At 40.7% G+C, this 25,505-nt stretch overlaps 2 protein-coding genes across 3 annotated transcripts; both read left to right on the forward strand.

The window, feature by feature from the left end:
• Positions 1–360: 360 nt before the first annotated feature.
• On the forward strand, positions 361–21,085 carry prkacba (protein kinase, cAMP-dependent, catalytic, beta a). Of its 2 annotated transcripts, none has more exons than XM_056276421.1 (10): positions 361–679; positions 5,454–5,515; positions 6,121–6,249; positions 6,857–6,955; positions 8,969–9,051; positions 10,742–10,868; positions 13,013–13,108; positions 16,095–16,217; positions 16,572–16,736; positions 17,021–21,085. In XM_056276421.1, the coding sequence occupies exons 1-10, from the start codon at positions 634–636 to the stop codon at positions 17,144–17,146; spliced, it is 1,056 nt and encodes a 351-aa protein (XP_056132396.1). In that variant the 5' UTR covers positions 361–633; the 3' UTR covers positions 17,147–21,085. The 2 variants fall into 2 exon arrangements, with proteins under 2 accessions (XP_056132396.1, XP_056132395.1); XM_056276420.1 differs by lacking the exon at positions 361–679 and adding an exon at positions 3,325–3,475.
• A 625-nt stretch (positions 21,086–21,710) lies between these two features.
• Positions 21,711–25,464, forward strand: samd13 (sterile alpha motif domain containing 13). Its single transcript, XM_056276432.1, has 5 exons — positions 21,711–21,870; positions 22,802–22,919; positions 23,524–23,566; positions 23,684–23,795; positions 24,476–25,464. Exons 2-5 carry the CDS (start codon positions 22,892–22,894, stop codon positions 24,617–24,619), a joined length of 327 nt encoding a protein of 108 aa, XP_056132407.1. The 5' UTR covers positions 21,711–21,870; positions 22,802–22,891; the 3' UTR covers positions 24,620–25,464.
• Positions 25,465–25,505: the final 41 nt, after the last annotated feature.

The raw sequence follows: 25,505 nt of genomic DNA on the forward strand, positions 1-25,505 counted from the left end.
AAACACAAATGTTACCATTCGAAAATTAGTTAATCCTATATTTGCTGCATTTCTAAATGAGATATCACACAAAAAATGTCTAACATTTTGCGCCCCATACTTACATGTATGAATATCTATGTATTTTAATTTCTGATTGACAGCTTCTTTAATTAAGTTTATCTTCCTCTATTTATCGTCATTGCTCACTCTATTTGAATTTGGTATTTTCTTTGATATGACATTCCTTTTTGAACGTTAAAAGAGGTAGAGAAAGCAAATCCCGGGTGCGTATGGCTTACTTCCGGCATGTGCGTCACTTCCCGTGTGTGCATAATTGTTTTTCTCCCTGGTATGGGTGAGACGACAGACAAGCGGAGACGGGCGGAGAGCCTGCTGCGCTTTGTTTGAACTCCGACCGAACCGGATATTAACAGCATATTAACCGGATATCCGAACATCCACCGAACGCGCCGACGTTCTGCTCGGCACGAGGCGACGCTGACGTTGTTGTTAGCCGGCCAAGCTAGCGCCAGCGGAAAATTTGTTAGCGTCAGCTAGCTTACGTCGGCTAACGAAGAGCCCCGCTAGTTAACCCCGTCACCGTCATCGCTTTTAGCCGGCTGTGCGTGTCTGTCGTCCTGTCTTCCTACGATGGGAAACGCGGCTACCGCCAAGAAAGGCAACGAGCAAGAAAGCGGTGAGCATACGACCGAACGATCTCGCTATCTAGTTAGCTTTAGTATTGCGTTCGCGACACCATCCAGCTCGGTAGTGGTCGATGTGGTTAGCCTGTAGCCGCCGCTGGGTGGTGTTAGCAGACTACCAGAACATAGCAATGTTTATAGCCATCTCTGGCTGTTTAACTGGCAGGCAGCCCTTCATGACTGCTCATTCAATTTAACGAGACTAAACCTAATCCAAACAATTAGTTATTGCAAAGATCCTTTCATTCAAGTTCTTCTTTATTCGGGGTTCAGAAATAAGACAGAGAATATAAATGCGTTGTACCATACAGACATAGAGTTATCGAAATGTCTTTAATTCTCCAAAAACCCTGCAAGCTGACAGTGTTGGTCTTGCATTACTGACAAGGTTCGGGGAAAGTTCAACCCCTGTTTTGTAATAAGGTCTACAGTGGTAACAAAATGTACCAGGACTGATTTGACCACTAATGGAAATCATATAGTAATTTCTCCAGATGCCTGCATGGTGCAGCCGTGAGGGATCTACATATATTAACTGTTGGAACTTCAGCTGTCGACCACAGAAATAAAATGAATTTCTTGGTTAAGTTGACAAAAGTATTTCACAGGCATTTAGAGTTCTTGTCATAAATTATGTTGAGGTCATAATATAGCAGGTAGAATATAGATGGTAAATGCAAATAAATTTTATGTTGCGGTCATTCAAGGCAGGCCAGTTAACCCTAAATCACAGTTCAGTCCCAGAGGGCTATGCGATCACAATCACATCACATCCTCCAACAGATGTAAATAGAATGAATGACCAGGTGCAACACCCCACAATCCTTAGACCCTTGATTTGGATTAATAAAAACAACTCCACTGAAAAAACAATCCGGAAAAAAATGTGAGAAACCTCAGGAAGAGCATCAGAGGAAGGATTACTCATCCAGGATGGATAGACATGCAGTAGTTGCCGAGTGGACAGAGTAGGCAAACCGTAACACATTTACATTGATCCCTTAATGTGGTATTAAATGGATGCACAAAGTTTTAGTCAAACAATGTGGAATATTTTTATTGACACATCAAACATCCTCCCAAACAGCACATCAGGCACCACCCACAGACGCCACCACAGAGCAAGAAACTGAGAAGCAACACCCATTGTTTCTCATTCTTGTCAGTTGATTCAAAGAGGCAAATCCTTGGTTCAATGTTATGAGAGTATTTTTATATTGAAGCCATCCTTTACAGCTAGCAGTTACATTAGCAGTGCACACAGTTCCTCACTTCCTTCTTACCAAAGATGTTGCTGGCTTCAAGGCAGATTAAGTCAGCAAACATGTTTTTTTTTATGTATTTGCAGTAGAAGGCCTGGATTGTACTTGTCCGTCCATCATCAAATATTGATTTTGGCAAAGCAGACAAATGATTGTAGTTCAGCTGTTCAGAAGGTTTCCAATGTTGCTTTATATTTCAAGCAAGGACTCTAACATGGCACACTTGCTAAAACGCATTTCTTTAGTTTCAGGTTTGCAGTAGCTACCCAACATCAATATCTAAAGCCAGCTGTCAACATGTTTACGACAAATCAAGATATTACACCTATATTACCTCATTGTCATAATGTCAGGAACTACTTGGGTGGGGGCCAAACAAGTTATAAATTGAAATCTAGCTTCTAGTTAACTCACGCATTAAGAAATTCAGTCAGGATATCTAGATTGCTAACGTTCTCTATCACTTGAAAGCTGTAGCTTGGACATTATGTTGTGTTTTGATTGCGTTTGGCAGTAATCACAAAGTTAATCCACTAAACTCTACCATGTCCAAGCAATCAGTCTGAAGAGTGCTGATCTTGACCTGCTTTCTGAATGGCAGTGTCCAATCAGACACAAGGACCAGTGACACCTGTAGCTTCCATAGGGAGGTGCAAAGGGTTGTGCACAGTGACACCGGCTGTGATGAATACTGCAAGATCCTTAGAACACATGCTAAATGTTGAGGTGGGGTGTGACAGAGGACCCGTCTCAGCTCACTTTCTATTTGGATGTGACATCTTTTACATAACATGTATATCTAAGGCTTTTAGAAGGCACTTTAACCAAGCATGACTTGTCAAGAGTGCCTCAGTTTATAGATTAAAAAGAATCCTAAGTAGCCAGTAGGGTCTACTTAATGATTTGGTCATCAAGTTGGCATGAGGCTTTAGTGAGCATAGAACGTGCTCACTAAAGGGCATGATCTTGTCACTAGGGTAGCTAGTGGGTGTTATAGGGCTTCCATTATCTTATCTGTACGCTGTGTATCAAGTGAACCCAAGCTGCACGATGTGAAAGCATTAGAGCCTATTACCTTGGCCTTAAGTGCTCAGTGTGCTTCTTTTTTTTTTTCATGAATGCCAAACAAAACCACGCATTTGTGCCTGGAAAACACATAAAGCATCCAACTGGTACAGTGTAGTCAAAGGAAAAATGCAGTTGACTGCTTTAACTGAAGCGCCATACTTGAACAGGAAGCTTAAACCATATGTGGTAAGTCAAGCATTGCAATGTATTTCACTGCATGCAGGAAGGGCTTCACTCTGAGCTGTGGTGCAACACTGTTACTTGGGCTGGAGCTTTGTTGATTAAACTTCAGGGAATTCCTCTCAAAAATGGCCCAGGGAAAGGATCATTCCTTCCTAAAACTGGATGACTTTGCCAGCCGACTGTTCAACAGATACCGCAAGGGCAACCAAGACCAGAAAGGACAAGAGAGCGAGGGGCCTCATGTTTCTGAGTTCACTGTCATTTGGGATAACTTGAGTAAGAGAGGATGTTGCTAGCAGATGATTTTTTTTTTCTTTCCTGGATTGGGTTAGTCTCTACTACAGTTAAGCTACATTGTTGGTTTGGGTTTTGTGTGTGCAGTTTTGTGTTTGGATTTGTAGAAAAGCTTTTGTTGAATTCACGTTTTGTTTTTAAAGCAAAACATATTGGAAATTAGCCTAAATGGAGCTGTGTATTTCATAAGTTTGATGCTAAAAGTTTTCCGATGTACCATTGCTCTTACAAGCAGCCGTTATCACTTCCTCAGGCCTCAGAACCACAAACTGCAACCTGTTTTAGAGCTCTTCTTGTTCTGAGCTGCCATGATCTTACTCATAATTTTCCTTTTTACTTTAAACAACCGCTGTCTCGAAAGTGACAGAAAATGACTTTGCAGTTCAAATGAGAAAGTTCTTCACTGTGTTGCAGAAGAAGCATTTCTGACTGAAATGTGGCAAAGTAAGGTTGCCGCACTTCAGCCAGGAAGAAACTGTCAAGTAACTCGGGCGTTATACGTATATGTTCAGTGTCGGATGTTTGCTACACTGTCGGAGAACAACGCTTTGTATCGTGCAACATTTTCAACACTAAAACCACTCTGCTCATCTTATTATCTATGTCCTGTCATTTTGTGTACGCTATTTTCCAACTTTGTGTTCTGTGTTCTTTTTCAAATGTCTGCTGTTACTTGTTTTTTTAGATATTGCTTTGCTGCAGATGTTTAAGTCTGAACGGCATTTTTTCAGTGTAGGCTAGGGAGAACATCCCCCAACACTGGTAAGAATCAGGCATTTAAGTTCAGAGAGTGCTGTGAGAATTGACTATTTCTGAAAAGATATGTCCATGTATTTCTTTTTAGCTAACAGTATAGAACCTAAATGTTGGTTTCGCCTAGAATACTCGGTAATAATGCTCTTACTATAGTAGCAATCCTTTCGATTGTCAAAATATGTCAAATTATTTTCATGGACATAAGAAATGATATAATCAGTTGTCTTCCTGATAAAAATATATATTTCTGTTCAAATCCAGAATGATTGAGCAGGCTTTTACTTGCGGTTGATGGTAGGCATGTCTTATGTCGTCCTTTTCAATGATGTTTTGTTGTGTCACATTTTAATCCACTTGAATCGCCAGTGTTATTGTTTTTGGCACTTCTTAAACCTTTCTTCCCTCTCTTTCTCCTCTCCATTATTTCCATCCATGTGGGTGAATGTTCCTGCAAACCCTTGGTGAACTGTAGAGCTTTTTGGTATGCTCATTTCTGCATAAGCCGTCCTAGGTCACAGAGAGAGCGCGTTGGGCTTCAACCTCAAATTAGTTCATGGTATATAGGCTGACCATGCCCGTATTTTGCCTAAAATATCACATCAGCTTCCACACATACAGCAGTACCTCATTGCAAGAGATGCATGCAAAGCCTCCAATAACATCACCAGGTACACCGATTGGGTCGAGTCACCTGCTGCTCCTCTGTGACTTTGGACGGCTCATGCCTGCTGTGATTTATTTTCACCTTGCACTGTCTTTTTAATGCCTGCACGGTAGACTCAGTTATGTGATGCCTTTTGGTCTCTCAGACTCCTTTTTTATTGCCCTTTTCCCCCTCAACCACCTTTGAAAGGGATGCAGAACAGCCCGTTTTTGAATTGGCCCGATCCATAAAGCAAACAAGGGCTCTTTGCATCTCTTTATAATTTTAAATTGCCTGCCCAGGTGTTTGGTTTTGGACTGTGTAGTTTATGAGTGAGTTTTTTGTTTGTTTTTGGTTTTTTTGTCCCCTCATTGTCAAGTACAGTACAGCCTCTTTAGTACTTGACATTGGCCTGACCTTAGTATGGGTTTATTTGGCAAGTGTACCGATCCCTTCCCTGAACGTTCTTCCCGCTAAACTATTGTAGCTACCTGCCTACTTTGCCCGTGTTTGTGTACCCACATGCTAATGGTCGCCTCTCGTCTTTGTCCTGTTTTGTAGTGAAAGAGTTCCTAGCCAAAGCCAAAGAAGATTTTCAAAGAAAATGGGATTGTCCGCCACAGGTACAAGAGATGGAAAAATATTTGCAGTGAAAATCGTTCAAGAGGGAGTTTGTGACTTTCATTTCTTTAACCTTAAGGGCTCCGCTGGTCGGTAGTTACAAACCGATAAGACATTTTTATGTGATAGAGCCCAGCCACTTCCTCTTGTGCAAATCTTGTAGATTGGAGAGGAAAATGTTCGTTGCGCAACTACACTTTCAAAAATAACACAAGTACACCAGAGAACCCTTGTTAATCTTAGTTTTCTAGTTTCCTTTTTTTTCTATTGTCATTTATGTATTTCGAAAAAATAATACACTTAATTTGAAAACTATAATACAAATACCATGCGGTTGTTTTGATTTTTAGAATACATGTTATACTTTTGTGTATTATTTATCACACAGACATTTGCAATGTGAAATTGTGGGCAAAATACAATGGTGGTAAAATATAATTTTTTCTAAAATGTTAACAAATACATAATGCCAATTTGCGTGTCCGTTTTTCTTTCTATTGTTAAAATGGCATTCATGGGCTGTATACAGGCAAACCCTACTAACAGACTGAGATGTCTCCTGTTCACAGTTTACTGGCTTGTTCACGCTGATATCATGTCTCCCCAGAGCACAACTTGCCTGGAAGACTTCGATAGGCTCAAGACCCTGGGCACTGGCTCATTTGGGCGGGTCATGCTCGTCAAACAGAAAGGAACAGACCAGTTCTACGCCATGAAGATCCTGGACAAACAAAAAGTGGGTGATAGTATTAAAGTCGCAGCACTCTCAGCCAACATTAACAAGAATTAGTGAAGTGATGTACTTTGCTGAACCTTTAATCTGTCAAAGGCGAATCTTTGCACATTTCACAAATGCTGCAGCCAGTTGTTATGCGCCTATCAAAAGGAAATGGAATGTGTCATACATTTTTGGTCACGACAAATGGAAACCACCTCATAGGCCTCTCTGCAAATACTGAAATGAAAGTCTTATGAGGTTAGTGTGTGTTCTACACATTGGTCTTTTTTTGGTGCAGTCTGACTATATTTTACAAAGTTAACTTGTCAAGAAGGAAAGCTAGTGAATTTGTACATTCACAGCAAAAAAATGTGAATGGGTCCTCATTTGTTGGTCGAACTGCTGCTGAACTGTATCCGTACATCACAGGTCTCAATCGTGTGGTATTTTCAAGTAATATAGCACTGTTTTGGGGGGAGAGGATGTTCTAATGACTTGCCTTTATCAATTATATCTAAATGTACAGAACACACACACACACACACCACACATACAGTTCTTGAAGGATATATCCTGCACAGTGTACTGTAATTTTGTCTCACGCCTGCATTCAATGTTTTTCCAGGTGGTGAAGCTGAAGCAGATAGAACACACGCTAAATGAGAAGAGAATACTACAGGCTGTCTCCTTCCCCTTCCTCGTCAGACTGGAGTACTCCTTCAAGGTACACACTCACCCATTCCAACCAGTGGTTCAGATTTATTTTGGATTCATTAGGAATTTAATTCAGGCGACAGGCACAGGCGCAAATCCATGAATACTGGGATGGCATCCAGCATTTTACCTGTGCCCCTGTCCATAGGGTTAGTGGTTGTGTCAGGAAGGTCATCCAATGTAAAATTTTGCCAAATCATTATGCGGATTGACAAGACCATACCGGATCGGTCGAGGCTCCATACGGGATCAGTTGAGGCCTGGCTGAACAACGGGCGCCATTGCTGCTGTGCCCTCACAGGGTACTGATGGAAACTGTAAAATCCGCTGTGGCGACCACTGAGAAACGGGGAACAAGCTGAAAGAAGAAGAAGGAATTTAATTCTTTTTTTTTTTTTTTTTTGGAATTTATTTTGACACTGGCTCCCAGGATGGCAAGCATTCTATTTTTATGATTTAGATGAAGCGGCCACAGTAATTGGTACATCACAGAAAAATGTCAGTTAAGTATCTTTCGAATAAAAGACGACCTTAAAACCATGGCTGACAGAATAGACTGAAAATACCAGGGTATACTGAAATATATCAGCTGATGGCTATCGTTACTCAAGGCAGCTTGTGAGCAGTAAATGTTACCCCAGAATATGAGAGGGGGCAAAACGAACCAAAAACATTTCAGCAGAACTTCCAAGTTAAGATATGTTTATCATGGCTTGAAAATTAAAACAAAGAAATTTAGAAAAACATTTAACAATTTCCCCCTGGTCTTGTGCATGGGTTGTTTCAATTTCAAGAATCAAGAAGGAATGACTCAAAGATCAGCCCACTGCAAGCCCCCCTTATACAGGTCATTATATAATTTTTCCTCCAACTATGAGCTGCTTAGAATTCTTTGAACATATATAGAATAATGCCTTGTTAACACCAGATGTGGTGTGAGAAGGTATGAATGCTCACAGTTAGTGCAGACACACCAGGAGCGTTCACTCAAGCGTCACACGCTAGTGTACATACTTTAAAAACGTTGTTTGACACTAGATAAATACCTAAGTATCTTTTTTTTTTTCTAGGTTACTTAAAACATTAGTCTGTTTCTCTCTCTCTCTCATACTCTCACTTCCTACACCTCTTCCTGTGTGGGAAGATGGCGGTGCGAATTCACATTTATGGAGGCCTCACCCAGTACCGTTGATGCAGTGTCTGCATCTAAATTTTTGTCTTCCTTTGTTGGCTGCGAGAGCTTGGTCTGCTGCGTTGTGGGCCCAGGGACTGCGGCCTTGCCCGGAGCTGCACCCGAGGAGGTAACACCGAGGGCGGTCTGACAGGATGCGGAAGTGGGGCCGGCTAAGCTAACCAGTAGCCCATGCAGACCGGCTGTTCCGATAACACCAAGGGTGTTTTTGATGCCGTTGTGTGGAGTGCGGGGAGGTGTGTCAAGAGTGTCTGGCTGGGAGAGCTGGCACTGGATTGGCTGGGACCGCTTGGTGTGGTTCGTCCGGTTGCCACAGGGACCACGGCCCCTGCCTGGATCTGCGCCCGAGGAGGAAACACGGAGGGCAGTCTGACAGGACGCGTAATCAGGGCAGGCTAGGCTAACTGCTAGCTCATGCAGACCGGCGGCTCCATTATTCATCCTGGCTAGCGTTTGTTCCCTTGGACAGTGATTTTTTTTGTTTGTTTTTGGTTTGGATATATGTGTTAGTTTGAATGTGTGTTCTTGTAGTTCTTGAATGTGTTTTTGTCTGTATGTTGCACTGCTGTGGGCTGGGGAAATAGCATTTTGTTTCACTTCATGTGCGCAAGTACATGAGGTGAAATGACAAAAGTGTTCCCAATTCCTGATATAGACAGTGATGGTAGGCTATCCTGTTAGTCTTAATGTTCAACGGCCTTTTAAATTTTATCAGTAGGGGTATTCATTAACAATGACAAAAAGGATGATGTGATTATCAGTTTTATGTAAAATTCTGCTTCAAGTAATGCTTCATGACTATGACACTCACTGTATGTCCTTGTTTACCAGGACAACTCAAATCTTTACATGGTGATGGAGTACGTCCCCGGTGGCGAGATGTTCTCGCATCTCAGGCGCATTGGAAGGTTCAGGTAGTGTGAACTTTTTTTTTCTTTTTTTTTTTAATGTGACTTGAATGGTTGAAATTCAGAGCTTCAGTGTGTCTCTATGCGGAAAGCTGTCTAGAAATGTTTGAAAAATTAATTTAATAATTTCCGACTTTAAAAAAGATTGCAAATTGTACACAAGGCCATGAAACAAATGAAAAAAAATGTTTGTGTGGATTCCTAATGCTCAGGATATTACATGATTTGATGTCCATTGATGGTTAGTTCACAAGTTATGAGATTTTTTCTTGTAGAAAAATGATCGTCAGCTTGTACCGCTAGCAAACATTAATCCATATCTTTTAATCACATACGGTGGAAGAGATCTCGGGAACTCTATTTACATATTAAAGTTCAATGGAATTTCATGCATATAAATGCCCTTTTTGACAGTTTCTATAACTTGGGCTTTTAATACAATAACTAATCCACAAATGTCCAATTCATGAAGTTTTGTTGTTGCAAATTTTATCGGTTACCGTTTGGTTGGACTTGCCTAGGAAAAATAATTTGGAGCATAGTGTTCTATGTCGTCAGCATAGTAACCAAATGCAAAATAATAGGCAGGTATTAGCAGATTTGAAGAAGAGAAGTTGTTGTGTAAAACAATCAGATATGACAGAACAAACTGGTAGAAGAACTTTACCAACAAATACCACGACATCAATCAGTAAAACTCAGCTTCATCTAGTTTGTTTTTGGGGTTTTTTGGGCGGAGGGGAAGGTGTTGACACAATAGCACTGCTGACTGTCATTCATTTTGAATGGAGCTCCTGCATTTTGGGTGCTCAAACACCAATACTATTATCATAGGCATCAATACATTAAATAAAAACAAAGCCTTTAAGCCACATTTAAAAAAACCTTTAAGCCTTTTAAGTCATAGTTTAAACACAGGGTTTTAAAACACCATTTCTATTTGGTTGTGCTAATTTTTTTGATTAAGATTCACCTTGTTGGGCGTGTGGGTGGTATGGTGGTCTATTCCGTTGCCTACCAACATGGGGATCGCCGGTTCGAATCCCTGTGTTACCGCCGGCTTGGTCGGGGGTCCCTACAGACACAATTGGCCGTGTCTGTGGGTGGGAAGCCGGATGTGGGTGTGTGTCCTGGTCGCTGCACTAGCACCTCCTCTGGTTGGTCGGGGCGCCTATTCAGAAGGGAGGGGGAACTGGGGGGAATAGCGTGATCCTCCCACGCGTTATGTCCCCCTGGTGAAACTCCTCACTGTCAGGTGAAAAGAAGTGGCTGGCGACTCCACATGTATCGGAGGAGGCATGTGGTAGTCTGCAGCCCTCCCTGGATCAGCAGAGGGGGTGGAGCAGCAACTGGGACGGCTCGGAAGAGTGGGGTAATTGGCCGGATACAATTGGAGAGAAAGGGGGGGGGGGTAAAAAAAAAAGAAAAAGGATTCAACTTGTTTAAGCATTTGTAATCTCATATGAACATTTGCTACATCTACTTTTGTTTATTCCCCGCTCTCTGTGTTTATTTCTATGGCACAAACTATTATCATGTTTGTGTCACTAATGGTTCTAAAAGTCTTCAATTGTGGCCAGTCAAACCTGTAATCCAGGGTCACAGCCCTGATCCTTTGCTTAGCATTGTTCCTACAGTAGAGACTTGTCTGTGTTGGGTCCATGTCTGATTGTCTGCCTTCTTTTCCTTCCTTTAGTGAACACCACGCACGATTTTATGCAGCTCAGATTGTACTCACCTTTGAGTACCTACATTCACTTGACCTCATTTATAGAGACCTGAAGCCTGAAAACCTGCTCATAGATCAACATGGGTACATCCAGGTAAACAGTCATTTATAGTTTTAGCAGCTGGCCATAGCACTGAATGGAAGTCGTAATATGGGTTCTTGTTTTAAGTGCATCATCCAGTAATCCTTTCCTGAAATCAACAGCCAAGTCAAACCTCAGGTTTCTTTAAAGTATCTACATATTTGTTATCCTACTGTAATTGACCAGATATTTTGCTCATATCATCTCAGGGAGAAAAGTGAATGAGAATGAGACTCATTCCTTCAACAGGTATTGTTGGGTAACCCTTGAGCAAATACCTTACCCCAAACTGATCCAGCAGGTCAACAGTAGAAGATGATAGGGCATTCACAACTGCTGCATTTTAATAGTCGTCAGCTAACCCCAAAAAAGTAATCGATTAATCAAGGCAGATATATCATGTTTCTGTCACCCAATAACAACGATCAGTTCTCTTCAAAAAGGTCTCAAATACAACCAGTCAAGGGTTAACTAAGTGGGATCAACCTGGCAATGGATGAAGTAGGAGAGTCCTTGACTGGTTCTGAGATGCTTTTTACAAATTAGCTGCAAACTTGCAATCTGATTGGACTAAACCCCCAGCAAGCCAGCCTGAGCTGGAGATACTGTTTGACTGCAGTAACAACGCGACTGCTTTCTCACAGGTGTTTTGGTTTAAACCAGTGACCGCGTTCTGGTGACTTTAAGATGAGTGCGTCCATGGTTGTCATGGTGATGGCAGCTGTTGAAAAGCCTAAAAGCCTTAAATTGAATGTTCAATACAGTATATGTTCGTCTGGTCCTTTTTGCCCTACATTATTTAAAATTAAATGGTGTCACCAACAAGAAGCATTCACATTTCTTGAAGTCACTTTCAGTGTGGGAAAACATAGATTATCAGAGCAGCTGGCGTCTAATGAGGAACTTGACATTATAACGTTACAGGTTAAATTATTGAATATGGGTTCCTTTCCAGCTGTGGATAATGATATAAAATACAACTGCACTGCTGGCTGCAGTTTGTTTCCCACATTAAAAGAAACATTACGGGGCGTCCGGGTAGCATGGTGGTCTATTCCGTTGCCTACCAACACGGGGATCGCCGATTCGAATCCCTGTATTGCCTCTGGCTTGGTCGGGCATCCCTAGACACAATTGGCCGTGTCTGCGGGTGGAAAGCCGGATGTGGGTATGTGTCTTGGTCACTGCACTAGCGCCTCCTCTGGTCAGTTGGGGCGCCTGTTCAGGGGGGAGGCGGAACTGGGGGGGAATAGCGTGATCCTCCCACGTGGTGAAACTCCTCACTGTCAGGTGAAAAGAAGCAGCTGGTGACTCCACATGTATGGGAGGAGGCATGTGGTAGTCTGCAGCCCTCCCCCGATCGGCAGAGGGGGTGGAGCAGTGACTGGGATGGCTTAGAAGAGTGGGAGTGGGGTAATTGGCCGGGTACAATTGAGGATAAAAAGGGAGCAAAAATCCCAAAAAAAAAAAAACGTTACGAGAGGTGAATGAGTCTTGCTGAGCACAATTTAACTTACGTAAATGGTTAGCATAGATAATAAACACGGATGAGTGTGCATTTAAAGTTGATTTTAAAGTAAAATTAAAGGCTTTTAGGGGGATACTACGCATTCTGTTCATGTTTTCAGCAGCTACCATCACTAAAGTCACCAGTTAACATGGTCATTCGTTAAACCGAAACACAGGAATAGCGGGAGTCTTTCCTTTTCTAAATACCATTAAATTCTGTTTATTTGACATGGCATACCGTAGAAAATGATTGTTCCAACAAATCTATGTTGGAACCACAGCGCCTCCAGCTGCATATCTGCTGTAGATGCATTGCCACTGCTTTATTGCTGCACAGCACAATGCTTAGAACCACACATGAACGATTAGTCTACAACTATGCACAGTGTCAACTAGTGGTCTTCATAGTCGGCTAGTCGCCTATTCTGGGAAACCTCTCGAAGATGGTGGGTATATTACGCAGTAAATGTGTAGAACTGAAACACAGTGTTAAAGACACATTCTCAGTCATTCCTAAATAGATAAATAGAATTTTATTAATAAAGAGTGACTCCTGTCCAAATTGTGCTTGATTGAAATTTTTAACATATTAACTAGATTCTTTTACTGATTAGTTATTGTGGTGTTGCTGTTGCTCACTGTCCCAGGTCACAGATTTTGGCTTTGCGAAAAGAGTAAAAGGTAGAACCTGGACCTTGTGTGGGACTCCTGAATACCTGGCACCAGAAATCATCCTCAGCAAGGTGGGTTCCTCATACTCAACAAATCCCACACACACATAGACTGTATAACTGTGCCTCAAGGTTATTCAGGTTGTTTGTTTTTGCACATAACTCTCTTTATAAGTCTGCACCAGATTCCACCACATTCTTACTTTACACTTAGTCCAGTTTGTTTCATAGATCCATCCAGCCCAAAATGTGGAAATAAGGACATGAGCGCAGTGCATTCTGAGCTCACAGCAGATTGTTATGGTTGTTTTTAGCTTGCTGACTAGCTAGGATATGAATGAGTTTTGGCAGAAAGACAGATAATGGATTTATCGTACTGAGTTGTAGGCTCAAATGGACAAAGTGTGGTTATAAATCACTAGCAATCCATCTCTTATGCTGTTTCTAGAGTATTTAGGTCTTTAATCCTACATTGCATTGAATCATGTCATCATTTCCTTAATTTAGTTTGCACTTTGTTGAAATCACCTTTACGTTAGAGATTGTCTGCACTATGGTCTAACTGGAAGCAGACTGATACCTCTGATGAACATTTTGTGCTCGTTTGGTGCAAACCAGAGTTCGCATTGAGCATTCATACCTTTCAAAAAGATTCAAATTTAACAGAAAAGGGGCATCCGGGTAGCGTGGCAGTCTATTCTTGTTTTTAAATGTATGTATTAAATGTATGTATGTATTAAATGTGTTGTTGTTATGCGGACCCAGGTAAGACTAGCGGTGCTTTAGGGCACAGCTAATGGGGATCCCGATAAATAAACATAAACATATTCCATTGCCTAGCAACACGGGACTCGCCGGTTCGAATCCCGGTGTACCTCCAGCTTGGTCGGGGGTCCCTACAGACACAATTGGTCGTGTCTGCGGGTGGGAAGCTGGATGTGGGTATGTGTCCTGGTCGCTGCACTAGCGTCTCCTCTAGTCGGTCGGGGCACCTGTTCGGGGGGGGACTGGGGGGAACAGCGGGATCCTTCCACGTGCTACGTCCCCCTGTTGAAACTCCTCGCTGTCAGGTGAAGAGAAGTGGCTGACAACTCCACATGTATCAGAGGAGACATGTGGTAGTCTGCAGCCCTCCCCGGATGGGCAGACGGGGTGGAGCAGCGACCAGGACGGCTCAGAAGAGTGGAGTAATTGGCCAAGTACAATTGGGGAGAAAAAGAGAAAAATCCAAAAAAAATAAATGTTAACAGAAAGGTCAGAAAGTCCGGACCACATGCTGTAGGTATAGAAGCCACCTTGGTGGACATACAGTGCATCCGGAAAGTATTCACACCCCTTCACTTTCCCCACATTTTGTTATGTTACAGCCTTATTCCAAAATGGATTAAATTCCTTTATTTTCTCATCAATCTACATACAATACCCCATAAGGACAAAGCAAAAAAGGTTTTGTAGAAATTTTTGCAAATTCATTAAAAATAAAAAACTGAAATATTGCATGTACATAAGTATTCACACCCTTTACTCAGTACTTGGTTGAGGCCCCCTTGACAGTGATTACAGCCTCAAGTCTTCTTGGGTATGAAGCTACAAGCTTGGCACACCTATATTTGGGGTATTTCTCCCATTCTTCTCTGCAGATCCTCTCAAGCTCTGTAAGGTTAGATGGGGAGCGTCGCTGCACAGCTATTATCAGGTCTTTCCAGAGATGTTCAATGGGGTTCAAGTCTGGGCTCTGGCTGGGCCACTCAAGGACATTCACAGACTTGTCCCGAAGCCACTGCTTTGTTGTCTTCGCTGTGTGCTTAGGGTCATTGTCGTGTTGAAAGGTAAACCTTCACCCCAGTCTGAGGTCCTGAGTGCTCTGGAGCAGGTTTTCATCAAGGATCTCTCTGTACTTTGCTCCATTCATCTTTCCCTCGATCCTGACTAGTCTCCCAGTTCCTGCCGCTGAAAAACATCCCCACAGCATGATGCTGCCACCACCATGCTTCACTGTAGGGATGGTATTAGCAAGGTGATGAGAGGTGCCTGGTTTCCTCCAGACGTGACGTTTGGCATTCAGGCCAAAGAGTTCAGTCTTGGTTTCATCAGACCAGAGAATCTTGTTTCTCATGGTCCGAGAGTCCTTTAGGTGCTTTCTGGCAAACTCCAAGCAGGCTGTCATGTGCCTTTTACTGAGCAGAGGCTTCCATCTGTCCACTCTACCATAAAGGCCTGATTGGTGGAGTGCTGCAGAGATGGTTGTCTTTCTGGAAGGTTCTCCCATCTCCACAGAGGAACGCTGGTTCTTGGTCACCTCCCTGACCAAGGCCCTTCTCCCCCGATTGCTCAGTTTGGCTGGGCGGCCAGCTCTAGGAAGAGTCCTGGTGGATCCAAACTTCTTCCATTTACGAATAATGGAGACCACTGAGCTCTTCAGGACCTTCAAAGCTGCAGGAATTTTTTTTTACCCTTCCGCAGATCTGTGCTTCGATACAATCCTGTCTCGGGGGTCCGCAGACAATTCCTTTGACTTCATGGCTTGGTTTCTGCTCTGACATGCACTGTCAACAGTGGGACCTTATATAGATAGATGTGTGCCTTTCCAAATCATGTCCAATCAATTGACTTTACTACAGGTGGACTCCAATCAAGATGTAGAAACATTTCAAGGATGATCAGTGGAAACAGGATGAACCTGAGCTCAATTTTTAGTGTCATAGCAAAGGGTGTGAATACTTATGTACATGCAATATTTCAGTTTTTTATTTTTAATAAATTTGCAAAATTTTCAACAAAACCTTTTTCGCTTTGTCATTATGGGGTATTGTGTGTAGATTGATGAGAAAAAAAAGGAATTAAATCCATTGTGCAATAAGGCTGTAACATAACAAAATGTGGGGAAAGTGAAGGGGTGTGAATACTTTCCGGATGCACTGTATATCTTTGCTCGTTTTTAAAGATACATACATTTATTTTTACCCAGATGGCTATGGTAAATTCTCCTTAAAGCTGACAAGACAGAAGGCTAATGGAGCTCTTTTTTTGTGTTGTGTTATGATGTGACTGCCTCCAGGGCTACAACAAAGCTGTAGACTGGTGGGCACTGGGAGTCCTGATCTATGAGATGGCTGCTGGATACCCTCCCTTTTTCGCAGATCAGCCAATCCAGATCTATGAGAAGATTGTTTCAGGAAAGGTACAGAAAAATAGTTGTTTGGCAAATTATGGATTTTAATACTTTTCAAATGTTTTTGAACTCTGACATTACTGTTACACTGAATATAAAGGAGGGTTTGGAAACCACGAGGACACAATGTCTTTTTGTTTTTAATTTAAAAAAATTTATTGGTATTTTAACAAGTTTACAGTGAATCCTCTCCCACTTCGGACCCTTACATCCTCTTGTAATTAGAAAGAAACACAAGATAAATGTTTGTTTTTTAACAACTTTCTAGTAAGCAAGCTTGCCTAAAACAAAGTTTAAGACAGATTTATTTGTACATATACTTCAGGCTGGATAATCCCGAATATCTCTTTCTCGTTGGGTCAGGTACGATTCCCCTCTCACTTTAGCTCTGACCTCAAAGATCTGTTGAGGAACCTGCTCCAGGTAGACCTTACCAAGAGATTTGGGAACCTAAAGAACGGTGTGAATGACATCAAAAACCACAAGTGGTTCTCAACAACAGACTGGATCGCAATTTATGAGCGAAAGGTGGGTCTCTTCTGTTACTGGTTGACACCTATTCTTGTGAGAAGATTTATAAAAGATGAAATTATTGTATTTTTAAATTAGTGTAGATAAATCAACTGCTTTGCTGCCAATTATATGTATTTAACCTTATTTAAGAATTTTGTTTTATTTATGAAAATTCTGAAAAATAAATTTTAGGTAAAGATCTTTTGCTAAAATATATATAAAGCATTTGGAAAAGGATCTTATCCTATTGTGCTGCACTAATTTTCCCTGGCGTAATGTTTTTCCTCCATTGTGTTCAGGTGGAGGCTCCCTTCATGCCAAAGTGCAGAGGGCCAGGAGATACAAGCAACTTCGATGATTACGAAGAGGAGGACATTCGTGTCTCAGATACGGAAAAGTGCGCAAAAGAGTTTGCTGAATTCTAGTGAGTGGGCCAGGTTCTTGTCAGGGCTCACACGTGGGGATATTTTTTGCACTCTTTTGAAGGGTGAAGGTGGAGCTGAGACCATCATGTGTTCAAAACAATTGCCTAGTTCCTTCATTCCACAAGGCTGAATGAGGTCCTTCCTGCCATGATCCCTCTCGCGTGCAGTTAGCACTAACTAATACACAGGCGCATCATGCAGACACTCCTCGTGCTGCAACACAAGAAGTACTAGACCATGTTCTTTTCTTTTCCCTTTCTCTTTTTTCCCCCCTCCATTTTCTCTTTTCTTTATCTTTGCTGCTTTCTAGAATTTTGTCCTTTCTCCACTTATTTCAATTCAAGCGATCATTTGCGAAGTGAGACAAAAACCAATTATATGCCCGTTTCACAGTGGCACAAAGAGTGATTGATTGTATTAGCTGGTATTGCACATTTTGTGATTTCAGTTCTGGGGAAATAGAAGAGGAGGTTTTGGTCCCTGATCCTGCCAGTGAGTCTTGTCTGTTACATGCCTGAGTGTGTTTTTAGGGTTCGATTCAACTTTACTGGCCCGGTCTATAATCCTAAACATTTTGCTGTCCTTAAGAAGTAGAACCTTGTCTTTGTGCATATAGAAATATACATATATCAGACATGAGATTTTAAAACACCTTGTGTTTTTAAAGCATGACCAAAACTTTAACAACTGATAGGCAGTCAGTTGAGGTTAATACTGAACCTTTAATTTCAGTGTTTTTCACACCTGGGCATTCAGTACTTGAACAGAGGGGTTCGCATATAAAGGCGAGCCTAACTATGACACAGAACTATGTCCATGCTGTATTAGTTTATCACTTGTAGCATTTCTCCCTATCTGCTGAATAGGGCATTTTCTTTTACCTCAGATTAGGTATGGCATTCAAATGAATAAAGGACAACGTATATTTTTCAGGTACAATAACAAGTTTCATTAGTCGGAAAGGAAATTCATGGGTTTAAACTTAAGTAGTTGCATAAAAAGGGTCATCTTTCGTTGGCACATCCAGAAAATATGAAGAGCGTCGACAAGACTTTTTTAACACATTGTTAAAAGTTGAATGGTCAGTTTTTTGGTACGCAGTTGTGGCTGTGAAGCAATGTTGGTAACAAGGACAGGTTTTGTCCAATTTGGGTCATTTCTCACTTTTAAATGCTAAAGGTTCTTTAGCAAAAAGCACTCGAAAGGCGTCGTCTGTCTGTCACATTTGTTTCATTTCAGTTTTGAGTCTTGCATCTTTGTCTGTGTTACATTTTTACTGTCATGAAAAGCTAGTGTTGCCTTGAAAACGTATTTGGCTCCTATTGCATTTTTTCTATAAGAAAGCCTTGGATTCAAATGTATTGTAACGTAGATCTTTATTTGGTCCCCATCCAAAACAAAGGAGGAGAAAGAAAATCAGAAACAATAATAATCACGACAGAATTTTTTTTTTTTTTTTTTGGGTAAGATTTGCATTTTGTAGCTCACGGCTTGGTTGACCCAGTCAAATAGTGTGATGACAGCCCATGTTGTCTTTGGATAAATCTCTACCCACATTACACACTGATGGAGCAATATTTGCTCTTTTTTGTCTCACATAATTGCTCCGGCTGTGTTAGGTCAGTTAGGAAATATTATTGAGCCGAGAGTTTGCAGTAGTGCCTCATGTTTCTCAGAGTAAATAAGGTCAGAAGTCAAAGTCGGACTCATCTGAGGCCACTTCTGTGGTGCTTAGGAAGTGCACTGAGGGTCGATGCCCCCATCAAAAACACCACCTTTCCCCCATGTTTAAATTCCCCCTTTAGTCTGTTTTGGAAAAGAAGCACAAGTTTTTATCCTGGATTACTCCTAATTGTGCACTATTGGTTAACCAACCAGTTCTGATTCAAATTGACTTGACTGCTAAAAAATCAGTTCCTGACTCTGAGACCATCTCCATGGGGTTGCAGGTTGGTTTGGTGACCAAGGAGATTGTTGTAAAGCTAGTCAGTTGGTCGAGCTCCACAAAGAACATTATGTTTCTTCTTTTAATAGTCAAGACACCAAAGCTGTCATTGTTCCAGCTGTTTTGATACTTTTTGGGGGAAACGAGTCTTTCCGCATGACCTGTGACCTTTCAACAGGAAGCTCAGAGTGCAGGTCAGTTGCAGAGCAGCACCTCCCAGAGCCGGAAGGGCCTCAGTGACTCGGTCAAAGATGGGGATTTTTGTACAGGAAGTGTATGGGTGATGGAACCTCCTAGATAAGCTTTTTATTTTGCACATTGTTGAAAGCAATGATGCAATGTTGATTTTGTTAACCATTATTTCACATGGTGCTCAACAGTGTTGTAGTACTCGAGTCCAGGACTCTGACTCGAGTCCTGATTTTCGTGACTCAACTTGGACTTGAGCACTGGTGACTCGGACTTGGACTTGGACTCGAGCATTGACTGCACTCGGACTCGGAAGTTGGAGATGAGGACTCGGACTTGTTAATTGATAAAGACTTTTTTAGTTTTTTTGTAATAGGCCCTAATAATTTGGCATAAGATATTGATAGCTATAGTAATACCGTAACATTATTCAATGTTATGGTATTAATATAGCTATCAATCTCTTGTATGTCAGCTTTTTTACGGTGCCAGAGTGGAGCACTGGAGCCAATCTTGGAAGTCGACTCAGACTCAACCTTGATGACTCGGACTCAGGTAATGGGGACTTGACATTGACTCAACTCGGACTCTTCTTTGAGGACTCGGACTCGAACACTAGGGACTCGAGACTCGACTCAGACTGGAGGTTTAGTGACTCGACTACAACACTGGTGCTTAAGGCTTTGTGGATGCCTAGATTGAATTCTCAAATCTTCATAGTTCAAAACGAAATTTTCAATCAGATTCTAGTTCCTAATTAAAACTTCACAATCTGAGGCAAGCAAATGTGACAAAACTGTGGAGCTCAATACTTTTTTAAGGCACTGTATGTTGATATTGGCTCTGCCTGAATATGGCGTTGTAATTTCACACGTCTTTTGTTGTCGTCTTCCTCAGAGTAGGCACATGATGTGGCATTTCATTTAATTCTTATTTTAAAAGGCACAACTGTTTTATCATGCCTTTTTTATTTATACTTAGAGGTGTCTAATAAGTTTTATCTTCTAAATGTTTAATGTTGCATAGTTCTCTATGTATGAAGGATCCAGATGTTTTATTTACAGAAGTGTTTAACAAAGAAAAATATTGGATTATTTATTTGTACAACTTTCGTTTCCCCAGTACCCCATATAGAAAAACACGTCTGTTTTTGCCGCAGCTAATAGACATTGATACTCTCATGCCTATTTAAAGTCAGTCAGCTTTTCTTTTCCACTTCTGAAATGAAGGTCATGCTTAAACGGGGATTTAAAATCAATTTCAGAGTTTGGTAAGAGAAATAAATGTAATAGGTAATGGCTGAGCCTTCAGGGAAACCCAAGGTAATTTTCATTTGGAAAAATGTATGAAAAGTTTATCCCCTGGGAATTTAGCATGTTTAAATCCAAAATGCCCTAAATGTGTAAATCTTTCCAGAAATGTGCAGTAAATCCACAATGACTATGATGTGTCATTATCCCCCAATATGTGTGTAATGTTTCTTAAAGTTATTTGATGTGAAATGATGGCACTTTTTTCCTGAGCCACCTGACACTCCTTACAAAACAATATCAGTTTAATTTATAACTTCTTTATAGTCACACATGCCGATATGGCCGTAATATGGAATATCTACATATTTAGTTTGTTGGATATTTTGCACAATGTCATTTAGAAGGCTGACACTTTTCCCCACCCATATTTAATTGTATTTGCAAGGGAAGTATAACATACTTTGCTGTAGCAGGTTTTATGTAACAAAAGATATATGTCACTGTAATAAATTAAACTCTTTGTATTAAAAATGAGGATTGTTTCTGTTTAATCCAAATTGAAGAAAGATTTTTTTGTGAAACAAATGTTGCAGAGTCTGTGATAAATGTGAAATCTTGCTCACACATATTTCGATATTTTACCAGAAGAAAATTCTCAGTTCTTTGTTGGGGTGAAATATTTTATTCGGTCATCACCATCTGAAATGGGTGCCTTTTTTTAGGTTAATTACAAGCTTTTCCATATACAATTAGTTGATTAGTGTATGAGAAGTATGGTGTATTAGTATGATAGTTTAAAGGTATGTTCATATTAGTATGTTACTACAATTTAGTAGTGTACTTAGTTTATTGTAACTGGTTATTTTCTTGCCCGGTGCGGGATTCGATACGGGGTGTATTGCACCACAAGGCGATATCACTAACTGCTCGGCTAACGGGACCCGTTAGCTAGGGGCTAACGTGTCTTATTAGTAGTTTACATTATGTATAATAAAAGTACAATTCATTAGTATAAGAGATCTGTTCAAATTAGCGTATTTATCGGCTTCAAACTGGCATATGAAACAACACATGAATGCTCATTGGAAAATTAAAGTGAACCTCTTCTATTATGCTAATGGGTCCTAAAACTTCAACTCCCATGAACCGTTGCTGTCTTGTGGCAAAAGGAAGCTGAAACCGATGAGCAGAAAGCTGAGACGGTTGTACTCATTTTATTGTGGGGAAATATTTATTTTGCCGTTTGTAAAATATTTGTTATTAGAGGACTGCTAGCTCTAACAGTCGAAAGCTGAGGAAAGCTGAACCCCGGTCTAGCTGGATTCATCTGAAGGCAGGTAAGGTTAGCGTTGGCTAAGCAGACTGTTTTATACCATGTTGGCTCTATTGGAAATTCCAAGTAACGTTAGCATCTAGCTTCCTGACGTTAGCTAACGTCTATTCTGTGTTAACGTCATGTTTTACCTTTGCTGCCTTTTCTTGCGTCATGTTTACGATGGACAATACAATCTTCCGTCGGACCGTTTTTCAGAGACGTGAAAACTGATGCAGCTGTCAAATCCCCCGTCTATAAAATCTGACGCTTTGATTAAATCTGATCTCACTTTAATTTGTTTCATATTTTACTCCACTGTGATTAGAATGGCACGAATCTGTTCATTTGCTGGAAAACGTTCTCATTTGCTGTCTTTTGGTGTGACGTACTGGGCTGACATCCGCTTACTTGGGAGGAAACATTGACTTTTGCATCACTTGAAAAGTCACGTCAGTGTTGTTTGTGTCGTCCGATATCCACACGTTTGTCTGAGTGGAGGTGAATGAGTTCGTTCTGGACACGACGTTTACAGCCAGTCCATACCAGCTGATTCACCTTTCTGGGATTTTCTTACTTGGATTGTTGAGCATGCATAAAAAAACATCCACTTTTACATTTAATATTTCGTAATATTCAATAATGGTACTAATCACTGTTAATTTAAGATGAAGCATTCACTGTAATATTTTACATATGGTTTAACGTTTGGTTTAATGTGCCATAATGGTGCTCATCTCTGTTTACCTCAGAGGAAACTTTAACTTTTGATATTTCGTGTAATGTGATATAATGGTAATAATCACTTTGTTCTGTGAAGAGACATTCACATTTTATATTTCATTTGATGTGACATAATGGTACTATAGCCTCGATAACTTCCGTAGAAACATGAACTTTCACTTTTTTCTTCTTCTTCAAATGTGATATAATGCTAATACTCTCTGTTGCTTCAGAGGAAACGCTCACTGAATGCCAGACTTGAAGAGACAAGATGGTCCCGGTGGAGCCGTCAACCCACTAAGTTCACCGCCAGAAGACGTCTGATGAAAATTTCTCCTAACAGTACACGTTGTAAGAAAACCTCTTCTAGCAAATTTGGAAACTTACGCTAACCTTTATTGTTTGAGCCAGCGCACAGTTAATTTTATATTTTCACTTGGATTCTCAACCAGTTAAAGGTCCCATGAAATGAAAAATATATTTTCATTCTTGTTACCTTCTATCTTGAGTAATGTTTTTATCTTCTTGTGTCTTGACCAACGTTTTTCTTATTGTTTTATTAATACAGCCTTATCATCACATTAACAAACTAATTGTGCCTTGTGTTGCAATTCTTTCAAAATCGGTTCTTTCAAGTAGAATGCAGTTGTTGATGTGCTACTATACTGTTTTGATGTAGATATAGGGAAGATTTCTATTGCATGAGGAATTTCCTTCCTGTGTGTTGAAGGTTTAGCCACATGGACCCGACATCTAATAGAAGGCACTAATATCCCAGTACATGCTTCTATAAGAAGAAAATGATTTATGTCACCAACTGACTTTAGTGTCAAGAAAAAGCTTCAGAGAACATTGTCTGTCCATGTTTACATTTTGAACCGGTTTGTACACTTGCAGATTTTAATTTGATGGCTGTCTGGGGTGATTTATGTTTTTATTTTTATTCTTTTATCAGCCGGCATGGATGACAAGGCAAATGGCTCCGTGGACACTAAAAGGTATCAGATTAATTTTATGCCCCCAAGGAGGGATTTTAACAGTCATGTTGATTGCTTACATTGTAAAGTACGTCGTGAATGTCTAAGAAACAAAATATTTGCATGGATGTTATCTAGCCCTACAGAAAATGGACAGCTGCCGGATCCTGCTAACTGGGGGGTGGCGGACGTCGTCAATTACTTCAAAGCAACGGGATTCGAAGAGCAGGCCACTGCTTTCCAGGACCAGGTTAGTCAATGTCAGTCTTTTTGCTTTAACTTATCTGATGAAGCGAGCAAACCCAAAGCATTGAAACCAAACACACATAGCAATCTTTAGTATGCGTGTATACTTTTTAGACTGTACTGACATGTACACTGCATTAAACACTTATTTTAAACCAGTTCAGTATTCCTGCTGTATATATTCATGTTTATATGTTTTCTTATCAGTGCAATGTCTCTCTTAAAAGTGCAAATACTGTAGATTCCCACTAAAGGCAGATACAATATTACCCATTTGTGATTGATAGTTCTTACTTTCTGCAGCATGTATGAAAAGATACTTGTCACTCCCTAATTCCTTACTTAGCCAAATCAGGTACTTCTTTTAGGCACATAAATATTTTTTTCACAAATAATTTTCAACTGTTACGTTTTTGCATGGTGTACAAAAAGATGCCTACCAGCTGCAAATTCCTCTCATGGAAATTAGATATTTGGTTATTTTGATCATTTCAGGTATGTAGATATTTTTCGTAGAGGATGTTTGACTTAAGCTATTTCTACTACAAAACATTTGATTTCATGTCCTTGTGACTTTACGTCGAGCATCACACAATGACAAGATTCCTAGTGTTAACTTTGCCATCAGTAGAGTTGAACTTCTGAATAGGCTGTCAATCAAGTAATTCTCACCCCACCTGACAGGAAATTGATGGCAAGTCCCTCCTCCTGATGACGCGTAACGATGTCCTGACAGGACTGTCCATCAAACTGGGCCCTGCACTGAAGATCTACGAGTATCACGTGAAGCCACTGCAAACTCAGCACCTGAAGAGCAATGCGTCGTAGCCCCGCAGGGCTGCCCACCCACCCAAACACCCCCACCCCCAGCGACAATCAGCGTGTCAGGAGACGCCAGGCTAGCTGCCGCTTTACAAAGACTCCTGGCCACACTGACACCTTAGAGGGAGGACAGGAACAATTTGAATGCTGTTTGATTTTGTTTGTTTATTTGTTTGTTTTTTAAAGCTTGGAGCCTATTGGTGGGCTGCAGATGTGGTCTACTCAGCTGTTTACCCTTTCAGGCATTCTTATTCCTGCTGCTTGACAAATGTATTTCATGTTTCTTTTATTTTTTATTTAAAAGAGGGATCATTTTGGGGCGGGATACTGCTGGTTTGATTTTTGTTTTGTGTGTATGGGCGTGTGTGTTTGGGAAGTTATTTGACTAATGTTGGTTTAAAAAATATTTGTATATAAGATCATATTATTGTTGTTATTATTATAATTGAAAACTGTGTGTGCTCCATCGTATGTGAAAACTTTGATACGTACATGAACAGATCCAATTCTGTTTTCGCCCTTTAAGTTTTTATGCTTTCAGCTGCAGAGCTGAATGTATAAGTTGTTCATAGCATGAAATGAAGCGTTTTATTTTTCTTCTTCACGCCTGAAGCAGACCAACCCTCCTGCACACCAACTGTACCCCTATAGGTTACCGATATGGAGCTATTTATTTAAGACAGATTTACAGTCCCTTGATCTTAACTGTGGTGCTTTTGGCATTCTCAAAGACATTTGAAGTACATTAAGTATTGAAGTGCTGCGTATGTAAAACCAATGGTGTATGTCTAACAACACTGGAGTTTGAATATTTGAATCAGAGATTTGCAATAAATGGTGCTCTTTTCTCACCAAAGAACAATACCGATTGATTACGTTTTCGTTTTTTTTT

The sequence above is a fragment of the Lampris incognitus genome, chromosome 3, assembly GCF_029633865.1.
Source record: "Lampris incognitus isolate fLamInc1 chromosome 3, fLamInc1.hap2, whole genome shotgun sequence".
Classification (NCBI taxonomy): Eukaryota; Metazoa; Chordata; class Actinopteri; order Lampriformes; family Lampridae; genus Lampris; species Lampris incognitus.

What these genes read in the sequence shown, in the direction of transcription:
- samd13 (XM_056276432.1), top strand. Translation starts at nt 22,892, where the DNA reads ATGAAAATTTCTCCTAACAGTACACGTT. An exon ending in GGCTCCGTGGACACTAAAAG is followed by an intron (nt 23,567 to 23,683) that starts GTATCAGATTAA and finishes GATGTTATCTAG; the next exon opens with CCCTACAGAAAATGGACAGC. An exon ending in CCACTGCTTTCCAGGACCAG is followed by an intron (nt 23,796 to 24,475) that starts GTTAGTCAATGT and finishes CCCACCTGACAG; the next exon opens with GAAATTGATGGCAAGTCCCT.
- prkacba (XM_056276420.1), top strand. Translation starts at nt 3,325, where the DNA reads ATGGCCCAGGGAAAGGATCATTCCTTCCTAAAACTGGATGACTTTGCC. An exon ending in AATGGGATTGTCCGCCACAG is followed by an intron (nt 5,516 to 6,120) that starts GTACAAGAGATG and finishes ATGTCTCCCCAG; the next exon opens with AGCACAACTTGCCTGGAAGA. An exon ending in TCGCAATTTATGAGCGAAAG is followed by an intron (nt 16,737 to 17,020) that starts GTGGGTCTCTTC and finishes CATTGTGTTCAG; the next exon opens with GTGGAGGCTCCCTTCATGCC.